Genomic DNA, 23012 nt, shown 5'->3' on the forward strand with positions numbered 1-23012 from the left:
AATATTTTACTTTACCGGTAATTCTTAACCCTTTGGAGTCTGATGTTTCAGCCCCCATTACACCATAAAATTTCAGTTAACATCAGATGTGACAGTTAGTGTTGCTGATTATGAAATTTGTTTTTCCTCTGTGCTAGTATAATTATTGTACTGGCAACCATTCATAATTCATGTAAAATGTGAAAAACAAGACTAATGTTTATATGCAATTACTAGAAGCAGGAGGCAGTTGTTTTTCTTTATTTCAGAAGTCACTAAGTACCTTATATTCTTGTGTTAGAAGTGACATATTAAGACATGGAGTCAACATCTCATAACGGCCTTTCTGACGAAGAAATTGAGAAATTGTTAGAAGTTTATTCAGAATTTGAATGAACTAAAGGTGTCTTTTGCCGTCAACATGGAACTAAATGAAAAATTAATATAAAGGAATAATGGTCTGAAGATAGAATTCCATTTTTCAAGAATGTATTTTAGCAGGAAGAGATTTATGCACATATTTTAGATACTGCATCTCTGCCCACCAAGAAAATAGAAAACAAAAATAATTCAAAGTAGAGGATCTAAAGTAAAAAATATTTTTGGTGATCTGGTGTAATAAACAAAAGCCAACAAGGTGAGCCTTCATGTATTTATTTTCGTTGACTAGAAACAAACAGGTTATGTGACAGCTACTGTGTCATATTTTGGAAAGTACTGCTTTGCAAGACCAAGCTTGACTTTCACCTCAAGGATAATGCTTCATCGCATCCAAAAACTGCTTTGCAGTATTTAGGGTAGTGGATTTCATTTATTTTCTAACTGATTTTACAATAATATTCAACTAAGAGAAAACTTCATAAACTAAATATACACAAAACATAAAACTAAATATATAAGAGGCACTGTTACGAGAAATGTGAAGGGGTCAACCATTAAAGATGAAGACTAGAAAGAAACCTGAAAAGGAACAGGAGTGTTGGTTTTCAAAAAGAGGATAAAGTGTTAGAACGAAAAGACAAAAGAACAGTACTCATGCTTTCTATAATAGAAACTGAAGTAACATGTAAGAGATAAAGTATTCAAATGGAAATATGATTTTGGTTTTTATGGCGCAAAAATGTCAAAGGTGCACCAGGAAGAATTAAAATTTACAAAAAATTGAGATTTTCATAACCTATGAAAAGGTTACCTCAAAAGTTGTGTGTGTATATGCACTGGTGTTCAAAGAAAGTGCATCGCCTAGGAATTTAACATTTCTAACCCTTTTTCGTGATGGTATGTTACATTAATGCCTAGCATCACAAATAGAAATATAAACAAAAGATATTTATTAATAGTTAAGGCAAAACTAAGTAAATTTGACACGTGCTCTCAAAATATTCCAAAATGACCATTTGCAACCTTTATACAACAGTTTTGGTAAACACGGCAATTATGGCTGAAATGTTATCAAAAGCCCTCAGTTTGCTTCAGTTTATCATTTTAAATGGAAAACAAAATGAAAAGTTCACCAGGTGCAAACTAATATTTAGTTTAACCGCCTCTAGCCCGGATGACAGCAGCACACCACTGAGGCACACCATTGATAGTTCGTGGTTCCAAACACAAATTATGGCTTCCTGAAGTTCACGAAGGGTCTTTGGTTTCTTTCTGGCAACTGCAGATTCCACACAATGCCAACAGTTCTCTATAGGATTCAGGCTGGTTCCTGTCCAGCTAAGAGTTGTAATGGACCATTCTTCCAACCATTTTTTCACCTGTAACAAATGTAAACACATTACTGTTGAACCTCTAATGCAGAAATGAAGCTAAAATAACTACAGAAGTGCCTACTTACACTTTTTGCCTGATGACAAGGAGCAGAGTTGTCCTGAAAGATGCACTTATTTGGCAGGTTGAAATGGTCTCTAATGGTTGGCAGCAATTTGCCTTTCAATATATCCAGGTGTCCATTGGCATTTACGGAACCTTTTATAAACTGCAGGTGACCTACTCCGTGATACGAAATGCACCCATGTATCATTTGGCTGGTAGGGAATTTCACTGTAGACACCATACAGTCTGGATGGTATTCTTCACCACATCTATGGCGAATCATTTGTCTCCCATCAGAGCCATGCAGATTGAATTTCTTCTCATCCAAGAAAATAACCGACTTCCATTGCTCGGGGGTCCATTTGACATGCTCCTTACACCAAATTAATCGGGCCTTTTTCATTTTTTGTGTGAGGAGGGGCTTCTTAGGACGGCGGGCTACAAGTCCATTTTCGAAGAGGCGTCTTCTGGCTGTTACTGCATTTGCTACCACTCCTGTATGTTCTTCCCATTCTCTTTTCAGCTCAGATGAAGAAGCTGTTTGTTTGGGTGTTTGTTTCGGGATTTATTAGGCGCATCGGCAACTATGGCCATAGTGCGCCACATGAAGAAGCTTTACTGCTTTCAAGGCATAAACGCTTCAAAACCTGGTCCTGTTTTGACATAGAGACTCGTTTGCCCCTGGTTCCTTTTTTCCTATCAGCAGTACCAGTATTCTTGAGTTTGGAAAGAAATGTACTCACTGTCAACTGATTACAAGACACTCTATAAGCAATATGATGGGAAGAACATCCTTCCTCACGTAAAGCAACAACAGCTTTCTTTCTTTGTAGGTTAAACTGCACGTAACTCGCTATCCTGGCACGAGCAAGGAATGACTGCAACTCTTGCAGAGCGTGTTTACATAGCTGAACATAACAGCTGATGCAATATTACGTCATCACCCACGCGAGTCAATCTTACATAATGCAATCTGTAAGAAATATTGCCATATACTTATGTTATTCGGACAACAATTACAATTTTAAGGGGTGATGGACTTTCTCTGAACACCAGCGTGTGTAAAATTCAGTATGAGGGTAAAAATATATTTCCTATATTATCTCAAGGTGCCTTCGTAGCCAGGTGGGAAGGAGCAACAGCAGTGCGTAGCACATGCTTCTTGATTAGACCGGGGTTTGAGCCTGTCACCACAAAATATGGAGGATGCAGAAAGGTCAGGGAATGACCACCGCATATCCTGGAGCAATATGGACTTAGTTGCTAATGCTCCTTAAAAAAACCAACCAAACAAACAAGCCTATATTATCTACGTCTGTACATATTAATAGCATATAAAAATTTAAAAGCTGCTGACACATGGTCATTGTCAGATAAAATCTGACTGAGTGTATAAGGCTCAGTCAGATGGCTAAAAGCAATAAAACATGAACTTCTAAAATTTGGACAGTCTGTTAAAACATGTTTGATAGATAAAACAGTGTCACATTTCTTGCACACAAGAGGGTCATCGACCCTCAGCAGAAAAGAATGTGTCAGATGATTATGTCCTATGTGGAGCCGAGCAAGCACAACTTCCTCTTTACAATCCCTGTGTAGACTAGATGACCACAGTTTGATTACAGGCTTAATCTGATAGATTGTTTTTGTTACCTGCCCAAATAGAAAGATACAATGAGGATACAGTGTTAAAATGGAAAGATAAAAGAACTATTTATGCTTTCTATAATACTGAAACTGAAGTAACAAGTGTTATGAGGTGTTTAAAGAGCTTATAAAATTGTTTTACGATGCAGATTTATATAATTAGCTCATAACCCAAAATATTTTTTGTCAGCATTTCAAAGACTTTTTTTTTTTTTTTTGAATTTTAGAGCTGCACACAGAAGACAGTTAACAATTACACCAGTTCCAAAAAGTCTAATAGAAATTTATGCTAAAGACAAACTTTATGCAAAAAAAAAAAAAAAAAAAAGAGGAGCAAATACAGGGACAAAATAAAAGTTCTTTGTCTCAGGAAAATAAGATACGACAGAATTAAACAAGAATAAATTCTTATTTTTCTATCTTCTAATTGTGATGAGTTTTATATGAACTGGAGCAAAAACAAAAACCTGTATTGGGTGAAAGGCCACATTTATAATGTGATTGTAGGAATTCACAAAAGCTGCATTATAGGACTAAGCTTTTTTTTTTTTTTTTTTTTTTTAATGAAACTGTAAATATGGAGTAATATCTGAATAAGTATGCAAAGGGTTTTTGTAATTACATTAGAGTAATGTCTTTAGAGCTAGATTAAAGTTTTGGTTTCAACAAGATAGCTAAACTGAGGCTTTGGGATAGCCATACTGACCTTTGTGGAATGACTGCCCCAAAGCTCCAGTGTGATCTCAAATTTTATTTTCTTGTGGGGATCATTAATTAATCTGACTGCTGTCTTCTGGGTGAAGTATAGGAATTTCAAGGGAGGTTGTGGGACATCCCCTCCCCAGATGCAAGAATAGCTGCCACATTTGCAATTTGTATAGATTAGTAACTGTTTAAAAGAAAAGTAATGTCAAGAGTGGCATATGCTTATGCCAAGAAAAGTTAGGAGTCTGGGGCTATAAAATCTATTTTGAAGAAAGCATTAAGAATAGCAGATTTTTTTGTGAGAAAAAAGATGGGATGGCTATTAGAAGGATTGAATAAAGTAAGTTTTCTTCTCCCCACTAACCACTTGGCAGTAAATGTTTCTCAAGAAAATGTTTCAAAAATTGTTACCCCCATCCCAGTCCTATTTCCAAAAGTTAGTACACTTGATATCATTGTGTATGTCTCTTTCCCCCCCCACCACAACATTTCTGTTTACGGTCAGACTAAAATCAAATCTATCAAACACACACAACACTGCTCCAAGGTGGTGGTGGTGGTGGTGGTAGCAGTAGTGGCAAGTGATGCAAGAAAGCAAGTGTATGAGCTTATGCAGAATCAGCCAAAAAAAAAAAAAAAATACAAAACAATCCCCTCTAAATATTTGTCCAGTTCCTCCTTAAATTTATTTAACCTATCAACTTCCACAACGACAGATGGAAGTTTGTTCCAGCAATTAATCACCAGCTGGCTAAAGGCAAATTTCCGCACATCTATTCTACATCTGTCTTTCCTTAATTTGAATTTACACCCCCTTAGGTTCATAATCTGAACAAGTGGAAGAATCCCATCAGAATTCAACGTGCTCAACCCATTACAAAGCCTTATACACCTCAATCAGATCACCACACAGGTGCCTAGTCTCCAGCTTATGCAATTTGAAGAACTTAAGCCTCTCCTGGGAAGAGGATCCCTTCATTCCCCTCACCAATCTTGTTGCCTTTCTCTGTACATGCTCAAGTAAATCTACATCCTTCCTAAAATGAGGCCTCCAGACCTGCATGCAGTACTCAAGGTGTGGCCTGACCATTGCCTTATACAGAGGGACAATCACCTCCTTTTCCCTGCTAGCAAAATTCCTGTATATCATTGACAACACCCCCATGACCTGCCCTAGCAGCTTGTCTGCACTGCTCAGAAAACTTCATATCTGACTGCACAATTACTCCCAGGTCTTTTTCATTTTCTACCACCTTAAGTGTAGTACCACACAGTTGGTACGTTTTTCTGGGGTTACTTCTACCCATATGCAGTACTTTGCATTTTTCAGTGTAAAACTTCAGTTGCCACTTCTCAGCCCATCTGCCCAAATTTTCTAGATCCTGTTGCAGTAACACACTGCCATTACTGTCATTAACAACCCTGCCAACCATTGTATCATCTGCAAACTTCGATACTAAGCCTGATATACCTTCATCAATATCATTGATAAATATACAAAACAACAGTGGACCCAACACCGAACCTTGTGGGACTCCACTAATAACATTAGTCCACGAAGAGCAGCCCATTGATTACCATCCTCTGTCTTCTCCCACTCAACCATGCTTTTATCCATTGTGGCAACTTACCCTTAATACCATTCTGCTCCAATTTGTACAGTAGTCTTCCATGCGCAACAGTGTCAAAAGCTTTCCTGAAATCCAAGTATACGATATCAAAATTATTTCTTGCATCCAGTTCCTTTGTAACAACATCATAATAACCAATCAAATTTGTCAGACAAGACTTTCCCTTAACAGATCTATGCTGTGTCTGAATAATTGCTGAAGTCTTGTCTAGATGATCTTGCAATGCATCTTTAACCAGTGACTCCATTATTTTACCTAGAATAGAAGTTAAACTAACTGGTCTGTAATTACTCGTGTCACTCTTCGATCCCCCTTTGTGAATTGGGGACACATTTGCACATCTTCAGTCCATGGGGGGATCCCGAGTCCAAGGATGCTCTCATAATTATGGCTAAGGGTTTGCTTACTTCCTTTGCCGCCTCCTTTAATATAACTGGATAGATCCCATCCAGCCCAGGTGCCTTTCTTATGTTTAATTTCAACAATTTCTCCTCCACTTTGTTCTCAGTTATTACAAAATCATTAAGCACCCTGTTACAATTTGATAACCTTGTGGCATTTTCAAACCTTAATCACTACTCATGTGTGAATGTAGATGCAAAATACTCATTCAGTTTGTTTGCTATCTGAGCAGGATCATCAACAGTCAAACCATCGATATCAAGTGGACCAATCAGATTCATCCCCTTCCTTTTAGAGTTTATTTAAGTAAAGAAATCCTTGCTGTTTTTCTTAGCATACATTGCCAAAGATTTCTTGTAATCTGCCTTCGCCTGCCTAACCTCCTTTGTGACTTGATTACAGACTACCTTATATATATATATATATATCATAGGCTTCTGTGTTGCCTTATAATTTATATGCATCCCATGCATTTTTCTTCTCTACCACGAGTCTGATTAGTTCATTTGACAACCATTTAGGCCAAAACCTTGAACAGTATTTCTTAATAGGTATGAAACGTTTAATAGCTTCCACTATTAATTCCTTGAATGCTTCCCACTTAGAATTTACAGTTGGTCCCACTGTACAGAATTTAAAAACTATCTGAAACCACTAGGTGCTCAAGTACCCAATAAGAGGGTTAAATTTGCTCATAGTTTTGAAATATGAGGGCCATAACTTGATTTAAGTGTGCTATTTATAAGTTAGTTTATAAATTCAAATTATTTTAACAGCACTAGAACGTTTTGCTCATATCTCTACAAGTGTATTTAGTCTGTAGAAGCATGTGTGTTAGGGGACCAATTTACATTGTGTTAAAAGGGTCTGCTTTAGAGTGAACTGGTTTACAGTTTAATGGTACTGCAACAACAAAGCCATAATGTGCCAGTCCAGTTTTAAAACATTAAAAACAAGGGCTGCTTTTATGATTAAAATAAAATTGTTATCAAAAGACAAAATATAGAACAAAACTGTATAAAAGTTGAGATAAAAACAGGCCTTAAAGCTAAAAGATGTTATATGGACTGATATCCAACTGTATAGCAGTTGGATATCCATCACTAAAAGTGCAAAATAAGCCATGGTACCACTTTTGGCACTACTCTACTACCACAAATCTTATAATCTTCAGAGGACTTTGAAGATAACACTTTGCACTGTCCCTTAGTCAACTAACCCTAAAACCATGTGGAATTGGAATAAAATCCAAAATATGACAGGAAAGAATTTTTTGTGCCCTTCACAGTGCAGGACCTCTGCACAGATCTCAACAACAGCTTCCAGTTACCCAGAATTTCTTGCTGCAAAGAAAGAAAATAAAAAATGGGTATCAATTTTTCTTCCAAAGGGCTTAAATCTTATAATCAGCCATTCACTGAACAGTGAATTGCAGGATGAACTTTCCGTCTTCAAATAGCAGTGATTTCCAGTTGTATATTACATTTATACAGTTGAGTATTTCTTGAAGGGACATTTCCATATTCCTGGTGCAAGTTTATTGTTTAGCCTTTCCAAAGCCTAAAACAAAAAAATACAACTTATCAATATTTTTTAATATTGATAAGTTGTATGAGTGGTTTGGACATTCATAAGTTTAGTCTAAAGGAAACCTCTCTCCCTTTTTATTAAGAACTTTTTAACTGACCAAATATTTCAGGTGCGATTACAGTCCTCCCTCCCTCCCTCTACCAAGAAAACAATATATCACAGGAATCTGTGCTAAGCGTAACACTTTTCTATAAGGACAAATTATATAGCAGCTCAGTTACCAACAACAGTTTCCAGTGCTCTTTATGTTGATTTCAGTAATTTCTGCCAATCTTGTAACATGAGAATCATAGAAAGATAGCATGCTATCATTCATCTCAGTAAATGGCCATTAGTTAATGGATTTAGGTTTTCCCCCACAGAAAACAGTATGTTCATTTCTGTTATGAACATCCACCTGACCTTCAATTAACAGCCACAAATTCCTATTCCACTCAAATCAAAAGAAAAGTTTCTAGGGCTTATATCTGACCAAAATCTAACCTTTCTAGCTTATTTGCCAATTTTAGACCAAGTGTATGAAGAGCATAAACATTCATCATGCCTTTTCTTCCATATTTTGAGATGCAGACAGGTGTACCTAGAGAGAGAGAGAGAGAGAGAGAGAGAGAGAGAGAGAGAGAGAGAGAGAGAGGAGAGAGAGAGAGAGAGAGAATCCTTTGATTGCTAGATCCATTGTCATCTGCCTTGCTACAGGTGCCCTCTGTACCTCTGATCTACAGTTTGTATGTAGAGGTCAATGGAATGGCCCTATCGCACAGATACCAGCTGCTTTCACTGCATTTAAACTGAAATCATTGCTGGATCATCCTACATAGTCACCTGTATTTGTGCCATACTAAGATGCCCCAGGGACAGCCAATCATTAGGTTCAAGGTCATATTAGAAAATTTCACTCATTAGTCAACCATGTTGCCCTAATCCCATCCATCCTTGAATGTCCAGTTTCCAGGTTGTGATTTTTCTATTCGGAACAGGGGAAAAGGCACTACACAGTTGTCTGTTTGCAGCAACGTTTGGTTCTTGGCATTGAGCACAGTTTTAAGAATTCTAACTCATTCTATATGGATGGTTCAAAATCTGACTCTTTGGTAGAATCTGCAGCATTCTTTCCAGATATAAGTACAGTAATTTTACACCCTCACTAATCTGGTTACAGTTAATCTGGATGTTATATAATCCAAATCGAAATACGAAAAATTCGATGGGTCTGAGGTGTAATTGCTTATATCACTTCATTTGCGTACTTCTTTACACGTATATATGTACATAAGTTAACATATTTTATATATTATGGGTTTATTATTTTTCACGAAGCATGGGACTATGCTTAAGGTTCACCAGTGAATGGGTCAATGCCTTTGCACCATGTTTTGTTTGTAGTGAACTGTGTTGGCATCATTTTAATTGTATCTCATATTGTGGATACCTTCAAGGTATCCACAATATGAGATACAATATGAGTGGCCAAGGTATTGCACTGCTTTGAATAAGTAAAGCTTCATCAGTGGAGAAGACTAATATTACTTATTCTTGGTGGATACCACCACCAGACGGCACCCGTTTCGAAGCTTGTTGGCTTACTCATTGGTGGGTGGGCAGGTACCCTGTTGTTTAGATAGTGACAACCCAGTTATGAAGTATGAGAGATGCCCGATGGTGTGTAATAGTATAAACCAAGGCAATTATTTTGCCGAAGCATGGGACTACGCTTAAGATTCACTATTGATCTACCACATGTGAATTGTAAACTTTTATTTTAACATTTGCAATTACATTTTAACCCTTTGTCAGGCATATTGGTGATGAATATTCACCAGGGTGACTTAAATTTGAAAATAAGAATATCCATTAAAGTGAATGTCAGTGTGAATATTAGTATTCCTTCATTATTGGTTTGACTTTTCAGTATCATTATTTCTTTTGTTATTTACTGCTGAGGCATGCAGATTTATTCATTTTTGCTCCCTTTAAGTTTTGCTTGCTGACAGGGAAGGTGATGCTGAAATGAGGGCATTAAAAAAATGTTATGAAAAACATAAAACCCATCAGAGATGGGGGTTTTAATCAATTTTTAAAAACTGATTAAAAATAGTTAGCTACAAAAAATTAACAATTTTGATTATTTCTTCCTTTATTCCAAGCATAACAATGGTGAAAAAAAGTCCACCAGTGTGCCGGGCTAATGCTGGTGGACTCAGAATGAAATGGGGGGGGGGGAGGAAAGAGGGAGAGAGAGAGAGAGAGAGATTAAAGAAACCAGCAGTGAACCAGGCCTGGAGATCTTTATGGAGAAAGATGTGGATACAAGCCATCCATACTTTCTCAAGAAAACAAAAACAGAATGAAAAAAGTAATAATAATAAAAATAACTACAGCCCCTCAAAAAACAACTGAAGGGCTGTCTAAATAATGGCAAAATTTGCTCAGTGAAACTGTCACAGTCTCTGCTTACAAGAAACATATTTAGATGCAGTTCCACAAAGAAAGATGTGGGGGATGTAGTATGTGTGCTTTTGTTACAATAAAAACGAGAATGATTACTTTCATTTGTGATTGTACTTTACTAAAAAATTACCAGATCATTACAGTATCACCTAAAATTTGTTTTCAGTTATTTCATTGACAATTATAAGAAACAGAATGATAAACATTGTGATAAAGACTTTTTTTTTTTAAACTATATAAAAAAACTACAGTGACCTTTTTTCAAAAGTTTTATTAGTACACTCCAAAATGAATAAATAATGGTAGTTATTATACATTGAGTTGGTTTTGCATTAGCAATGCTCTCCCCATCCCTCCATGTAGGAATGGCTGATTAAAGATGGTAATTTGCACACGTGGCAATCAGTTTTTGAGTGTCTACAAAGAATAATGGGTCAGGATTAAGACGTTTAGGTGGCAGTATCTCCACACCAGCCAACGCGGTTAAGTGCTCCCATTTTTGTGGTGTTACATGTCTACTGTGACTGGCTCAACAGCATTTGAACAACCAGCCAAAGGTCACATGTGGGACAGCCATGTGTGGTCAATACTCATGGTGAGCATTGTGCATCTTGCCTCACAACATAGCAGTGATGCAGCACAGTGGCCCAGCTAACCCAGTGCAACACATGAGTAGCACAACCAATATCCACATGAACTTGGCACCGTACATTAGCTCATATAGGTTATGGCAGTCGACAGTTGTCGTGAATATCCATGCTCACTGCAAGACACAAGAAACTGTGCCTTGCATGAGCACGTCTGCACCAATTAGACCACTGATATTTAGAAATCTGAAGCCTGGTCTGATGACTTCCATTTCCAACTCTTTCATGATGATGGGTTTATCCACCTTTGGAGACAGTAATGTGCGGCCATAGCATCTGAATGCAGTGGTGTTATGGTTTGGGGACTGTTTCATGGCATGCCCTGGGTGCTCTGATGACTGTTATTGATGGGTATACCTACTTTTCTCTCATCACCAACCAAATACACCCTTTCATGATGACAGTGCATCCAGCCAATTCTGGTGTCTATCAACAAGGACAACATGCCACGCCACAAGGCCTGCCAGGTTGCTACCTGATTTCAGGAACACGACAATTAATTGTCCATCCTCCCAAGGCCACCCACCCAGCTCACTCACTGAAACTTAGCATGTTTGGGACCTACTGGAAATGAAACTCAATGCTGCTACCATCTACCTGGCGATATGTGGACATTATTGGACACATTGTACAACACGGCTGCAGGACACTATGTGAAGTCCATGCCAAGGTTTGCACAGGCAGCCCACACATTGTCAGGTGAGTGGTCGTAGTATTGAATGTCCTTTTGTAGTGTTGGAAAATAGTTGTAGATTTTTACGTAGTTAAAAAAAAAAGTCTTTATCACAATATTTATCATCCTGTTTCTTATAATGTATAACCTGAAAACAAATTTTAGATGATACTCTTAAGTCTGGTAATTTTTTAGTAAAGTACAAAAACAAGAGTATTCACATTCTCAGTTTTGCTTGTAACAAAAGCACCTGCATGCTGCAGTTTCCATCTGTCTTTATGGAGCTGCACCTAAATATGTTTCTTGTAAGCAAAGCAGGTACTTATTGGCAAATACATCACACATCCATATTCTAGCAGAGACTGTAACAATTTCACTGAGCCAAATTTTGCCATTATTTAGACAGCTCTTCAGTTTATTTTTGAGGTGCTGTTGTTTTTTTTTTTTTGTTTTTTTTTTCCTCCCTTTTTCATTCTGTTTTGGATTTGTCTTTCTTGCTAATGTAAAGCCAACTCAGTGTATAATAACTACCATTATTTATTCATTTCGGTGTGCACTGATAAGACTTTTGAACAAAGGTCACTAGTTTTTTTATGTAGTTTAAAAAGTATGGATGACCTGGAGATCTTTCTCCAGAAAGATCTCCAGGCCTGACTCATTGCTGGTTTCTTTAATCTTTCTCTCTCTATGTCCATTTTATTCTGAGAAATAGGCATCAATTTTGACAGTTCCCCCTTCTCATTCTGCCTTGATTGAGGTAGTTTTGGAGCTGAAAAAGAAATCATGCTTGGGGAGCAGCAAACAACTCTTGTACTGGTAGGCTTATAACTGTTTTTGTTCCAGCAAAACATCCCTATACCCTTGTGAGCAGGAAGGTTTGGAGATGTTAATTGATTGTACAACCTTCTTGATATTGATAGTTAACTTCAGCTTTACGTTTCTGAATTCTTTTCTTCTTTCCATTACAGACATGCAGGATGTTCCCCGTCCACAATTAATACAGTTGGCTTTTGAAGCCATGTAGGCTTCACTATTGTGGTTGTTAGAACAAGCACGAATGAGTGATCTGCAGCATGTCATTTGTGAGTGACATGCTCCTGGCAATGGAAACATCTTCATGGGTTTAAAATATAGGTCCATACTGGAGTTTAAGTAACCTGTTTTAACAGATGTAGGAAGCTATGGCATGCTAAAAGAATAAGATTCTTGGTGAGTAACACATTTCCATCAACATTACACTGATGTGTACTCCACATCTATTATCTCCTGATCTTTTAACTCAGTACATATCTCCTCCACAAACATGAGAGATCCAGTCTCTTATTTCATATTATGTATTAATCTTTTCAAGAAAGAGGGGTTATTGTTATTGGCAGTCTTCGTAAATTCTAGACATTTTACAGTTGTTCTGAATGCCCAGCAGATGAGGTTTCCCACAAGAATACCCTCCATCACAAACTAACCATTTGACTTGGTGAAGCTTGCCAACCCTTTCAATCCCTCCTTTAGGAGGAAGAAATTAAAATTTTTACAGAAATATTCAAAAGTACTGTATATACTATCAAGAAGTACTTGTATTTCATCAATTGAAAAACAAGTAATGCTTTGTACTCCTCCATTATTAACCAATTCAATGCCATCTATCTCTCATAAATATTTTATTTGTATTTTGTATAGCAAATGGCATAAAACTTTAAATTCACTTGTATAAAAACACAGAGTAAAAGACTAGCAAAACTAGTGTATACCATGCCTTCACTTTGTGACTAATTTTGTTTTTCAAACATAATGGATGTTCAACATAATTTTAAGAAGTTACTGATTGCCGAAATAGTACAAATGCAGTTACATAACAATTCCATTAACCTGAGGTGGGCGTATTTGATTGCAAACTACTGGGGATCTGAGCACTTGCATAAAAGTACTGCCCCCACCTCCTATGACATAACTTGCTTATGTCATAGGAGGACATAAGCAAGGACATAAGCATGTCAATTAATAGTTGCCAGCCCAAATCAAAAAAGTCTTCACCTGACTTTAATCTTTATTAGGACATTATTCATTAGATTCACCTTTTGGAAGCCTGTAAATTACAATTACAAGCCGAAACATTGTGACCACTTACCTAATAGCATGCTAGGCCACCTTTTTCCCCAATAACTCCTTGCATCCAGCATAGCATTAACTCCACGAGACCACAGGTATCTGGACCAGCTGGACAGAAAGATGTCCCAGAGTTTGGCAATGGAGCAAGATGCTGGTGAATGCTGTGTTCCACTGCATCCCACAAATGCTCGGTGGGATTGGTGTTGGGGCAATTTAGTGGCCAGGGAAGCACACAAAATCTTGGACATGATCCTTGAACCATTCCTGCACAATGCAAGCCTCGATGAAAGAGTCCAGTGCTATCTGGATACATTGTCACCATGTAGGGTAAAACCTGGTCTGAAACAATGCCAAGGAGAATCTGGCAGTGTGTGTTCAATGAGAATGAGGGTACCTAGTGTTGTCCATGAAAACATCCTCCAAACTATGATACCACTGAACATGATAGAGCATAATGGAATGGGAGCCTTGATTCATTAGACCACGCAAATCTTTTCCAGTCACCAAATGACCAGGAGCAGTGAGCCCATAGGAAGAAATATCAATGATGGTCGGTCAATGAATGCATGAACAAGGTGCCTACTCTGGAAGCCTATCTCCAAGAGCATCTGCTGGATGGTGTGCTCAGAAACGTTTTTCTATGTTGTGCCCCGGTTGTGGTCTGCTATTAATTTAAGGAATCACGAGGGTACCTAGTGTTGTCCATGAAAACATCCTCCAAACTATGATACCACTGAACATGATAGAGCATAATGGAATGGGAGCCTTGATTCATTAGACCACGCAAATCTTTTCCAGTCACCAAATGACCAGGAGCAGTGAGCCCATAGGAAGAAATATCAATGATGGTCGGTCAATGAATGCATGAACAAGGTGCCTACTCTGGAAGCCTATCTCCAAGAGCATCTGCTGGATGGTGTGCTCAGAAACGTTTTTCTATGTTGTGCCCCGGTTGTGGTCTGCTATTAATTTAAGGAATCACGAGCAGTCTGTTGTCACGGACACCATATGCCAACCACTGTTCACCTCAATTTTCAACCAATGGCAGTCTCCCCATCCTGACATGCTGGGTGGTTGTGCTTTCTTCCCTGGGTCTTTCCTGCCACACTTTCACCACAGCAGCCTTTGAACAACCAACAATGCCTGTGATTGCTGTGATGCTGGACCCTGCTTTGCTTGTGCTGCAAAAAACTTAAGAGTAAGAGATCTGCAGATTTACTGGAAAAAAGTTGCGAGTTAGGGTTAAATTTGAAAGTGTCTGCAATTCTGCCCAGACACATTAGGAGGGAGTATATGATGAGAGCCTTGTCAATCAATTCGGCCCTGGAGAGATTGTGCAAAGCTCATGGGGTAGAATTTTTTTCAGCGTGGTCTGTACTTGCTAACAGGAGAGACTGCTTCTACAGGAATGGGATACACTTAAATAGAAAAGGTGCAAGAATATTTGCTGATGCTATAGAGGCAGTGTTAAGTGGGTCGGAAAACTGCTAGATTGGGGGGGAAGGATTCACAGACTAAAAGATAAACAGTAGCCACAGGCAGAGGCAGAAGTGATTCTTGCATTGCTTCTACTGTATTGAGCAGCAGCCTAGAGAGCAAGTTGCTGGGGACATCAAGAACTGCTGGGAGTCATCATGGAACAAGTAAATACATGGGCTGCATTAGGGTAACTAAGAGTAAGAACAAGTGCATGTATACTTGTATGTACACTAATGCTAGAAGTATAGTAAATAAAATTGATGAATTTGAAGTGCTGATCAAGATATCAAAGGCAGATATTGTTGGGATATCAGAGACATGGTGTCACACAGATATAAGAAGTGCAGAATTACAATTTGGGGAGTACAGTGTGTACAGAAAGGATAGAGAGGGTAAGAAGGGAGGAGGGTTTATGCTGTTAGTTAAGAAACAAAATCTAAGGAAGCGCATCCAGTTGACACAGATGGACAGTGCAATGTTGAGTCTGTTTGGTGTGACAAACACTGGGAAAGGGAAAATGAGAGGAGTATGTTATAGGCCTAATGACTCTGATGAGTACAATGAACAGCTGTGCAGAGAAATAGAATGGGCCAGTAAATCAGAATGTCTTGTAATGGTGGGGGATTTTAACCTTCCAGATATTGACTGGAACTTGTGGACTGGTCACTCGCACAGTAGCAAGAATTTTGTGGATTTATTGGAGGATCGTTTTCTACAGCAACATGTTCGAGAGGCAATCAGAGGGAGTAATACTCTTGATCTGATTATCAGCAGTGATTATTCATGCATTAAGAATTTGCAGATAAAGAAACCACTAGGTGACAGTGATCACAGTGTACTGATGTGGGATTTACTTAAAGATGTAACTACCATCAAGGGTAAAGGGAAAGGTTTTTGTTTTCGTAAAGGTGACTACAGTGGTCTCAGACAGTTTTCAAATTCTGTACAGTGGGATCAACTGATGATGTTACCAATGCTAAATTCTAAATGGGAAGCCTTCAGGGACTTAATCTTGGAGGCAACTAGGCTTTTCATACCAACTAAGAAATACTGTTCAAGGTTCGGGCCTAAATGGATGTCGGATGAATTAAAGAGGCTCGTGGCAGAAAAGAAAAATGCATGGGATGCATATAAATTATCAGGCGACACAGAAGCCTATGATATATATATAATGTAGCCTGTAATCAAGTCACAAAGAAGGTTAGGCAGGCGAAGGCATATTACGAGAAATATTTGGCAAAGGACGAAAAGAAAAACAGCAAAGAGTTCTTTACTTATGTAAACTCTAGAAGGAAGGGGATGAATCAGATTGGTCCTCTTAACATAGATGGTTCGACTATTGATGATCCTGCTCAAGTAGCTGATAAATTGAATGAGTATTTTGCATCTACATTCACACACGAGGTGTTATTCAAGGAGGGGAATGAAAGACGTTTATCAAACTCTAACAGGGAGATAAGTGATTTTGTAATAACTGACAGCAAAGTGGAGGAGAAATTGTTGAAGTTAAACATATAAAAGCATCCAGGGCAGATGGAATCTATCCAGGTATAATGAAGGAGGCAGCAAGGAAAGTAGGCAAACCCTTAGCCATAATTCTGAGAGCATCCTTAGAGTCAAGGGAGTTCACCATGGACTGGAGAGGTGCTAGTGTATCCCCAATTCACAAAGGGTGACACAAATAATTATAGACCTATTAGTTTAACTTCTGTTCTGGAAAAAATAATGGAATTACTGGTTAAGGAAGTTATACAAGATCACTTAGACAAGACAGCAGTAATAGTTCAGACACAGCATGGGTTTATAAAGGGGAAGTCTTGTGTGACCAATTTGATTGGATAATACAAGGTGGTCATAAAGGAACTGGACACAAAAAATAATTTTGATAACATATACTTGGATTTCAGGAAAGTTTTTGATACTGTTGCACATGGAAGACTGCTGTAAAAATTGGAGCGGTATGGCATTAAGGGCAAGTTACTGCAATGGATAAAGGGATGGTTGAGTGGGAGATGGCAGAGAGTAGTAATTAATGGACACTGCTCTACGTGGACTAATGTTATTAGCGGAGAGTTCTCTCAGGGTTCAGTGCTGGGCCCATTGTTGTTTGTGTATTTATCAATGATATTGATGAAGGTATATCAGGCTTAATGTCAAAGTTTGCAGATGATACAAAGGTTGGCAGGTTTGTTAATGACAGTAAAGACAGTATGCTTATGCAACAGAATTTAGAAAAGTTAGGCAGATGGGCTGAGGAGTGGCAACTGAAGTTTAACATTGACAAATGCAAAGTACTCCATATGGGTACTAGTATCCCAAGAGAAATGTACCAACTGTATGGTACTACACTCAGGGAGATGGAGAATGAAAAAGACCTGGGGGTAATTGTGCAGTCAGATATCAAGTTCTCTGAGCAGCGCAGATGGGATGTGAGAGCAGGTCATGGAGTTTTGTCAATAATATATAGAAATTTCTAGTAGAGACAAGGAGGTGATTATCCCTTTGTATAAGGCAATGGTCAAGCCACACCTTGAATACTGTATACAGGTCTGGAGGCCTCATTTCAGGAAGGATGTTGAGCTACTAGAACGAGTACAGAGAAGGGTAACAATATTAAAGAGTGGAACAAAGGGTTGCTGTTACCAAGATAGGCTTAAGTTCTGCAAATTGCAGCATCTGGAGACTAGGCACCTGCAAGGTGATCTGATCGAGGTGTATAAAGCCATGAATGGTTTGAGCAGGCTCAATGCTGACGGGATACTTCCGTTTGCTCAGATTAAGAATCTGAGGCGGCATAGATTCAAATTGAGGAAAGACAGTTGTAGAATAGATGTGCGGAAGTTTGCCTTTAGCCTGCAGATAGTTGATTGCTGGAACAGACTTCCATCTGTTATTGTCTAGTTCAGCCTTAAATTTTAAGGCTGAACTAGACAAACATTTGGAATGACCGGATGGGTGAAATGGGTTAGTTAGTTAGTTAGTTAGTTATTTGGTATTTACGAGCATTAGCAACTAAGGTCATATTGTTCTGGGATAAGCGGTGGTCATTCTCTGACCTTTCTGCATCCTCCGTATTTGGTGGTGACAGACTCGAACCCGGTCTAATCAAGAAGCGTGTGCTACGCACTGCTGCTCCTTCCCACCTGGCTACGGAGGCACCTGGGTGAAATGGGAAGGTTTTTTTTGTTTGTTTGTTTTTTTTTGTTTGGCTGATACTCTATAAGCTTGCTTTCTTGCATCATATGCGTTAACTAATGCTAATGCTAAAATCATTCCCATTTAAACTCTGTCAGGTCCTTCCTTTTTCCCTATTGCACGAGCTTCATAACGACAAGCACTATTTGTTCTGTTACTGTATATTCAATGCTGGTCGATGACATCACTCCTAGGTGCTGTGGGATGCATCCACTCATAGAGACAGGTGGTCAATGTTTTGGCTTGTGAGCATATATACTGTACCTTTGGAACTGAGAGCCGACTGGTTTCTGGACTTATGTTTTAGTAGCAAGCTTAAAACATTTGATTTGTTAGAAGCGCTCCAAAATTCATAGGTTTGTAAATTATTTTCAAGTACAGTAAACCCTCGATTTAATGGTCCCCGATATAATGGATTTCACGGAGTGGCCAAATAATAATACAGTAATGTATGCATTAATCTCGACCATATTTTTTTTTTTAGGTTATACAAAACTTCAGTGTTGTTATTAATAATAATTGCCTATTTCCATTATTGTTTTGATAATTACCTACTTTTATTTTTATAATCAAATTCAGGAAATTGTTTTTTATTCTTTCTGAAAACATGTTCAAATAGCTGTTTTCTCAGATTACACATGAGCAGGCTGTGACTTGTGAGATGAACGTGACTCAGGACACTAAACTGCAGGTCTACCGATTCGCTTTGTTTCGGTCTCAGTCTGCCTCAACCTATCAATGTAGTTGTACGTGATTTCTGAATTGACTTTATTTATTAAATAATTTTGCAATCCTTACAATTTAAAATGGCATTAAGTGATAGGGAGTTAAAAGAAAGCATGTGAACTTAAATGTGGCACAGAAATTAGAGCTAATGGAGAAATTAGAGCTAATTGAGAAATTAGAACAAGGCATTTCAGTAGTGTTTGTGAAATTTACGGCGTAAAAAAACCCAACTGTTTCTGATATCCGTAAATCAAAGGCCAAATTGCAACATAATTTTATATTGTATTAAATCTTTTTTTTTTTTTATGTTAAGAACAATAAAAAAAATGTTCCTCCCAGGTTACATTTGATTTAATGGACTTTCAGCATTAATGGACACCCCTTCTCCCCTATTAGTTTGTTAAATCGAGGGTTTACTGTATTTGTTTTTAAGAATTAACACCTCAACCAACAAGAGAAAGTAAGTTTTCAAATATTTTGAATAATAATGTGATATTTCATTTAGAGAAAGTTTTTGTGCATATATTCATTTTACAAATTCTAAGATATGCAAGGGGAAAAAAAAAAAAAAAAAAACTGCAAGTCACAGTTTGAGAACACTAACAAAAAAGACCTGAAAAGTACTTTACCTCATCTGCAATATCAAGTTCATAAAGCTTCATTGATATTATATCATGATTATCTATAAGAAAACAAAGAGCCAAATTTTAGTGAAGCACAACCAAATAATCTAGCATAATTTATCAAAATACAGAAAAATCAAGAAAATAAAAGCAGGCATATTTCTATAAAAAAGTAACACTTTAATAACACATCATACACTGTATACTATAACACAGAGAAATGAATGAAATAAGCTGATTTCATAAATATGTCTAGATACTCTCATTTCCTGCTAATGGTGACCTAGAGCAATGACTAAATCCTTGTTATGTGGAAACTTTTATGCATTCTGTAATTATCTTTTTTCATTACCTTTATGTTCCTCATATTACAGATGCCTACCTGCTAATGATACTAATATTTATTGTGGCTATTTGTGTATATCAGGGGTTGGACCTTTTTTTTTTTTTTTTTTTTTTCTAAGTTCAGGTTGCACTGCTGAGAAGTGTGCCTTTTACAGTTAACTGAAAGCAGCAAAAATTGATCATTTACTCAAGGAAACAGAAACCAGAACATCTGCAAAAGTTATCTGATTATCACTAAAGTTGGTGATAGAATGAATTATAGGAATAAATGATTAAATTTTCAAATGATTACAATAAGATTTATTTGAGATATGAATGAAAAATGTTTGAATTGCTGAAAAATTAATTAATACTATCTGGTGACCCCCATGCATTTGAGTATACACTCTGACTCTGGGATGCATTTGTTTGAAGAGGTGTTGGATGTCATTTTTGAGATGTGTCATTCTAGGCACTTGGGCTCTAAAACAAAGGATCAAAAGTTCAGGTTAGAAGGTAATTATAGGGTACAATATCAAATTTCAGATCCAAAACCTTTCAATCGTGCCACTAACATGTTCAGCTGGGATCAGATCTGGTAATGTTGGCGTTACCTGTACTGGCATTATGCAGTTGGAACATCACATTATCCACAATTGCCAAAAGCAGGATTACCACTGGGTTTATGACATTTTAAAAGTAATAATGTAATGTTCTTCACAAACATGAGTTTTTTTCATGTCACACCCTGGTGGTCTCCAAACCATTAACACCAGCAGTTTGTGATGTCTATACAGCTTGCTCTCTCTCTCAGCAGAATTTGAAGAATAAAACAAGCATTTATACTTCTCATTGCTTCTCTTTAAAAAAGTTAGACTGACAGATGGTAAAATTTATTGTATCATTTTGGTACCATACATTTGGAGGGGGGGGGGATGTGGATGAAGATCAACAAAAGGAAATTGCAGACCTAAAGGCTGCAATTTCTTTTCATCAATAATATTTCAAGTTTTTATTTTCCATACTAGTACAGGTGAAAAAATTATAATACCTATAAAATTATCTGAATTAAAAGTTATGTACAGATACTGGTCTAGCATCCAGTTTATAATATTTTCTTTACATATGACTGGCTATATCCAGGGCTACCTTTAAAGAAGTAAACAAACAAAAAAACATGCAGTACATTTTATCTAGTAGGGTTATTACTATACAGTTTATAGGATTCTGAGTTAGGTTAGTTTATTAGGTTACTTATTCTGAGATACTACTACTACTACTACTGTTATAATTAATAGTAGTAGTAATATATACATTTAAGGTGTGGCAATAAAGTTTCCAGACTGGTGCTAATTGCAGTCATGTTCAATGAGTTTGAAAATAAATAGAAGTGGTATATCTTAGCTCAAACTTTCTCCAAAAGATGGTAGTTCAGAGATTGTCCAAGGAAAGAGATTTCAGGATGTTGAGGACAAAGAAAAACATAACCACTGAACAGAACATCATCTCTTTGGAAGCGTTCGCTGACTCTTTTCAGAAACTTTTACAACTGTATAATAGTGCATTCATCAGGTAGAATAAAAATTAAATAAAAAATGATAAATAAAAATAAAACCATTTTTGAGTTCCTTCATTTTGCATTCCTCTTGTTGTTCCAGTCTGGAAACTTTATTGTCACACCTCACATATACATACATACACTCAGTGATCATTGAATTGCAACCACCAACCTAATACTCTTTTGGGCCACTGTTCGTGTGGATAACAGCTGCTATTCGCTTAGGCATTGATTCCACTAGCTGTCTGTACAGATCTACAGCCATGCTGACTGCTTTCCATGGTGTCGAATAGATGATGATTGTGTGTCCATACCCATTCACTTCCCATTCCAAAACATCCCACAGGTGTTCAATTGGATTGAGGCCAGGCAAATTTGGAGGTCCATCGATATGGGTGATATCTTCACTGTGTTCCTCGAACCACTCATGCACAGTGCAGGCCCAATGAAATGACACATTATCATTTTGGAAGGGCCCATTTCTCTCTGGGAAAACCATGGCAGGGTGCATATGGTCTTCTAAGAGCTTCAGTAAAACATTGGTCCATACACACCAGGGGTTCTAGTTCTTGCCAGCAAAACATGCCCCACATTTAAGCAACCACCACCACTTGCCTGTAGGCTATGCTGCACAGTCCATTACGGATGGGGTGGTCACAATTCAGTGATTACGGAGTGTTCAATATATATATATATATATATATATATATATATATACATACATATATATATATATATATATATATATACATATATATTCTTTTGTATTATGATGGTTCAATTCGTATTTTATTTTTAATATTCTATTATAGTAGTTTTATTTAATTTCTTTCTAGCTTTTTCTGTTGTCCCAGTAGCTGTTTTAGCAATGCATGGGTACGAACAGAGTACCTATTATTATTCTTTTGTATTATCATTCTATTGCGGTTTAATTCGTCTTTGTTCATCATTAATGTCATTGTTTTACGCCATGATGGCTAATTAAACATTATCCGTGCCGGTGTTTTTTACCTATAGGTATTATAGTTAATACATTACTGGTCTTTAAGCTAGCCTATTCTCGGTTATGTTAATTTCCCGTGGCCTATACATTTAGGATTTTGCAACTTGTTGCGTATTGCTAAAGAAATTGTCATAACAATTATTGATGAAAAACTGTAGCAATAGGCAAATTATCAATACTATTTTATAACTATATAATATTATTTATACATTTTTATACATTTTTGTATTACATTACATGGACATCAATCCCCTACTTCATCGGGGGCTTTGAGTGGATTGATGGCCCATTCGATGTAATGCATTTTTTACTTACCCGTTTCTGTTTGCATCCATCACAGCTTTGCTATTTTATTCAATTCCAAATTCTAAGGTTCCTTTTGAAATTTTTTTTTTTTTTTTTTTTGGACTTATGTTTATCTCATTCTTCTCAATTGTTGTCAGTCAAATTAGTATTAT

The 23012-nt window shown here is 37.3% G+C and overlaps 1 protein-coding gene across 1 annotated transcript in view; it reads right to left on the reverse strand.

Annotated features, from left to right (window-relative positions):
- LOC150078390 (vesicular integral-membrane protein VIP36-like) overlaps nucleotides 1–23012 on the reverse strand; it is a 163907-nt gene that overhangs the window by 13047 nt on the left and 127848 nt on the right. The window contains exon 7 of the mRNA XM_090384345.1: nucleotides 19676–19728. Within this exon, the coding sequence (XP_090240471.1) occupies nucleotides 19676–19728 (53 nt within the window). The remainder of the gene's footprint in view (nucleotides 1–19675; nucleotides 19729–23012) is intronic.

Source organism: Mastigoproctus giganteus, chromosome 11 (genome assembly GCF_048544385.1).
Source record: "Mastigoproctus giganteus isolate SK-2022 chromosome 11, ASM4854438v1, whole genome shotgun sequence".
NCBI lineage: Eukaryota > Metazoa > Arthropoda > Arachnida > Uropygi > Thelyphonidae > Mastigoproctus > Mastigoproctus giganteus.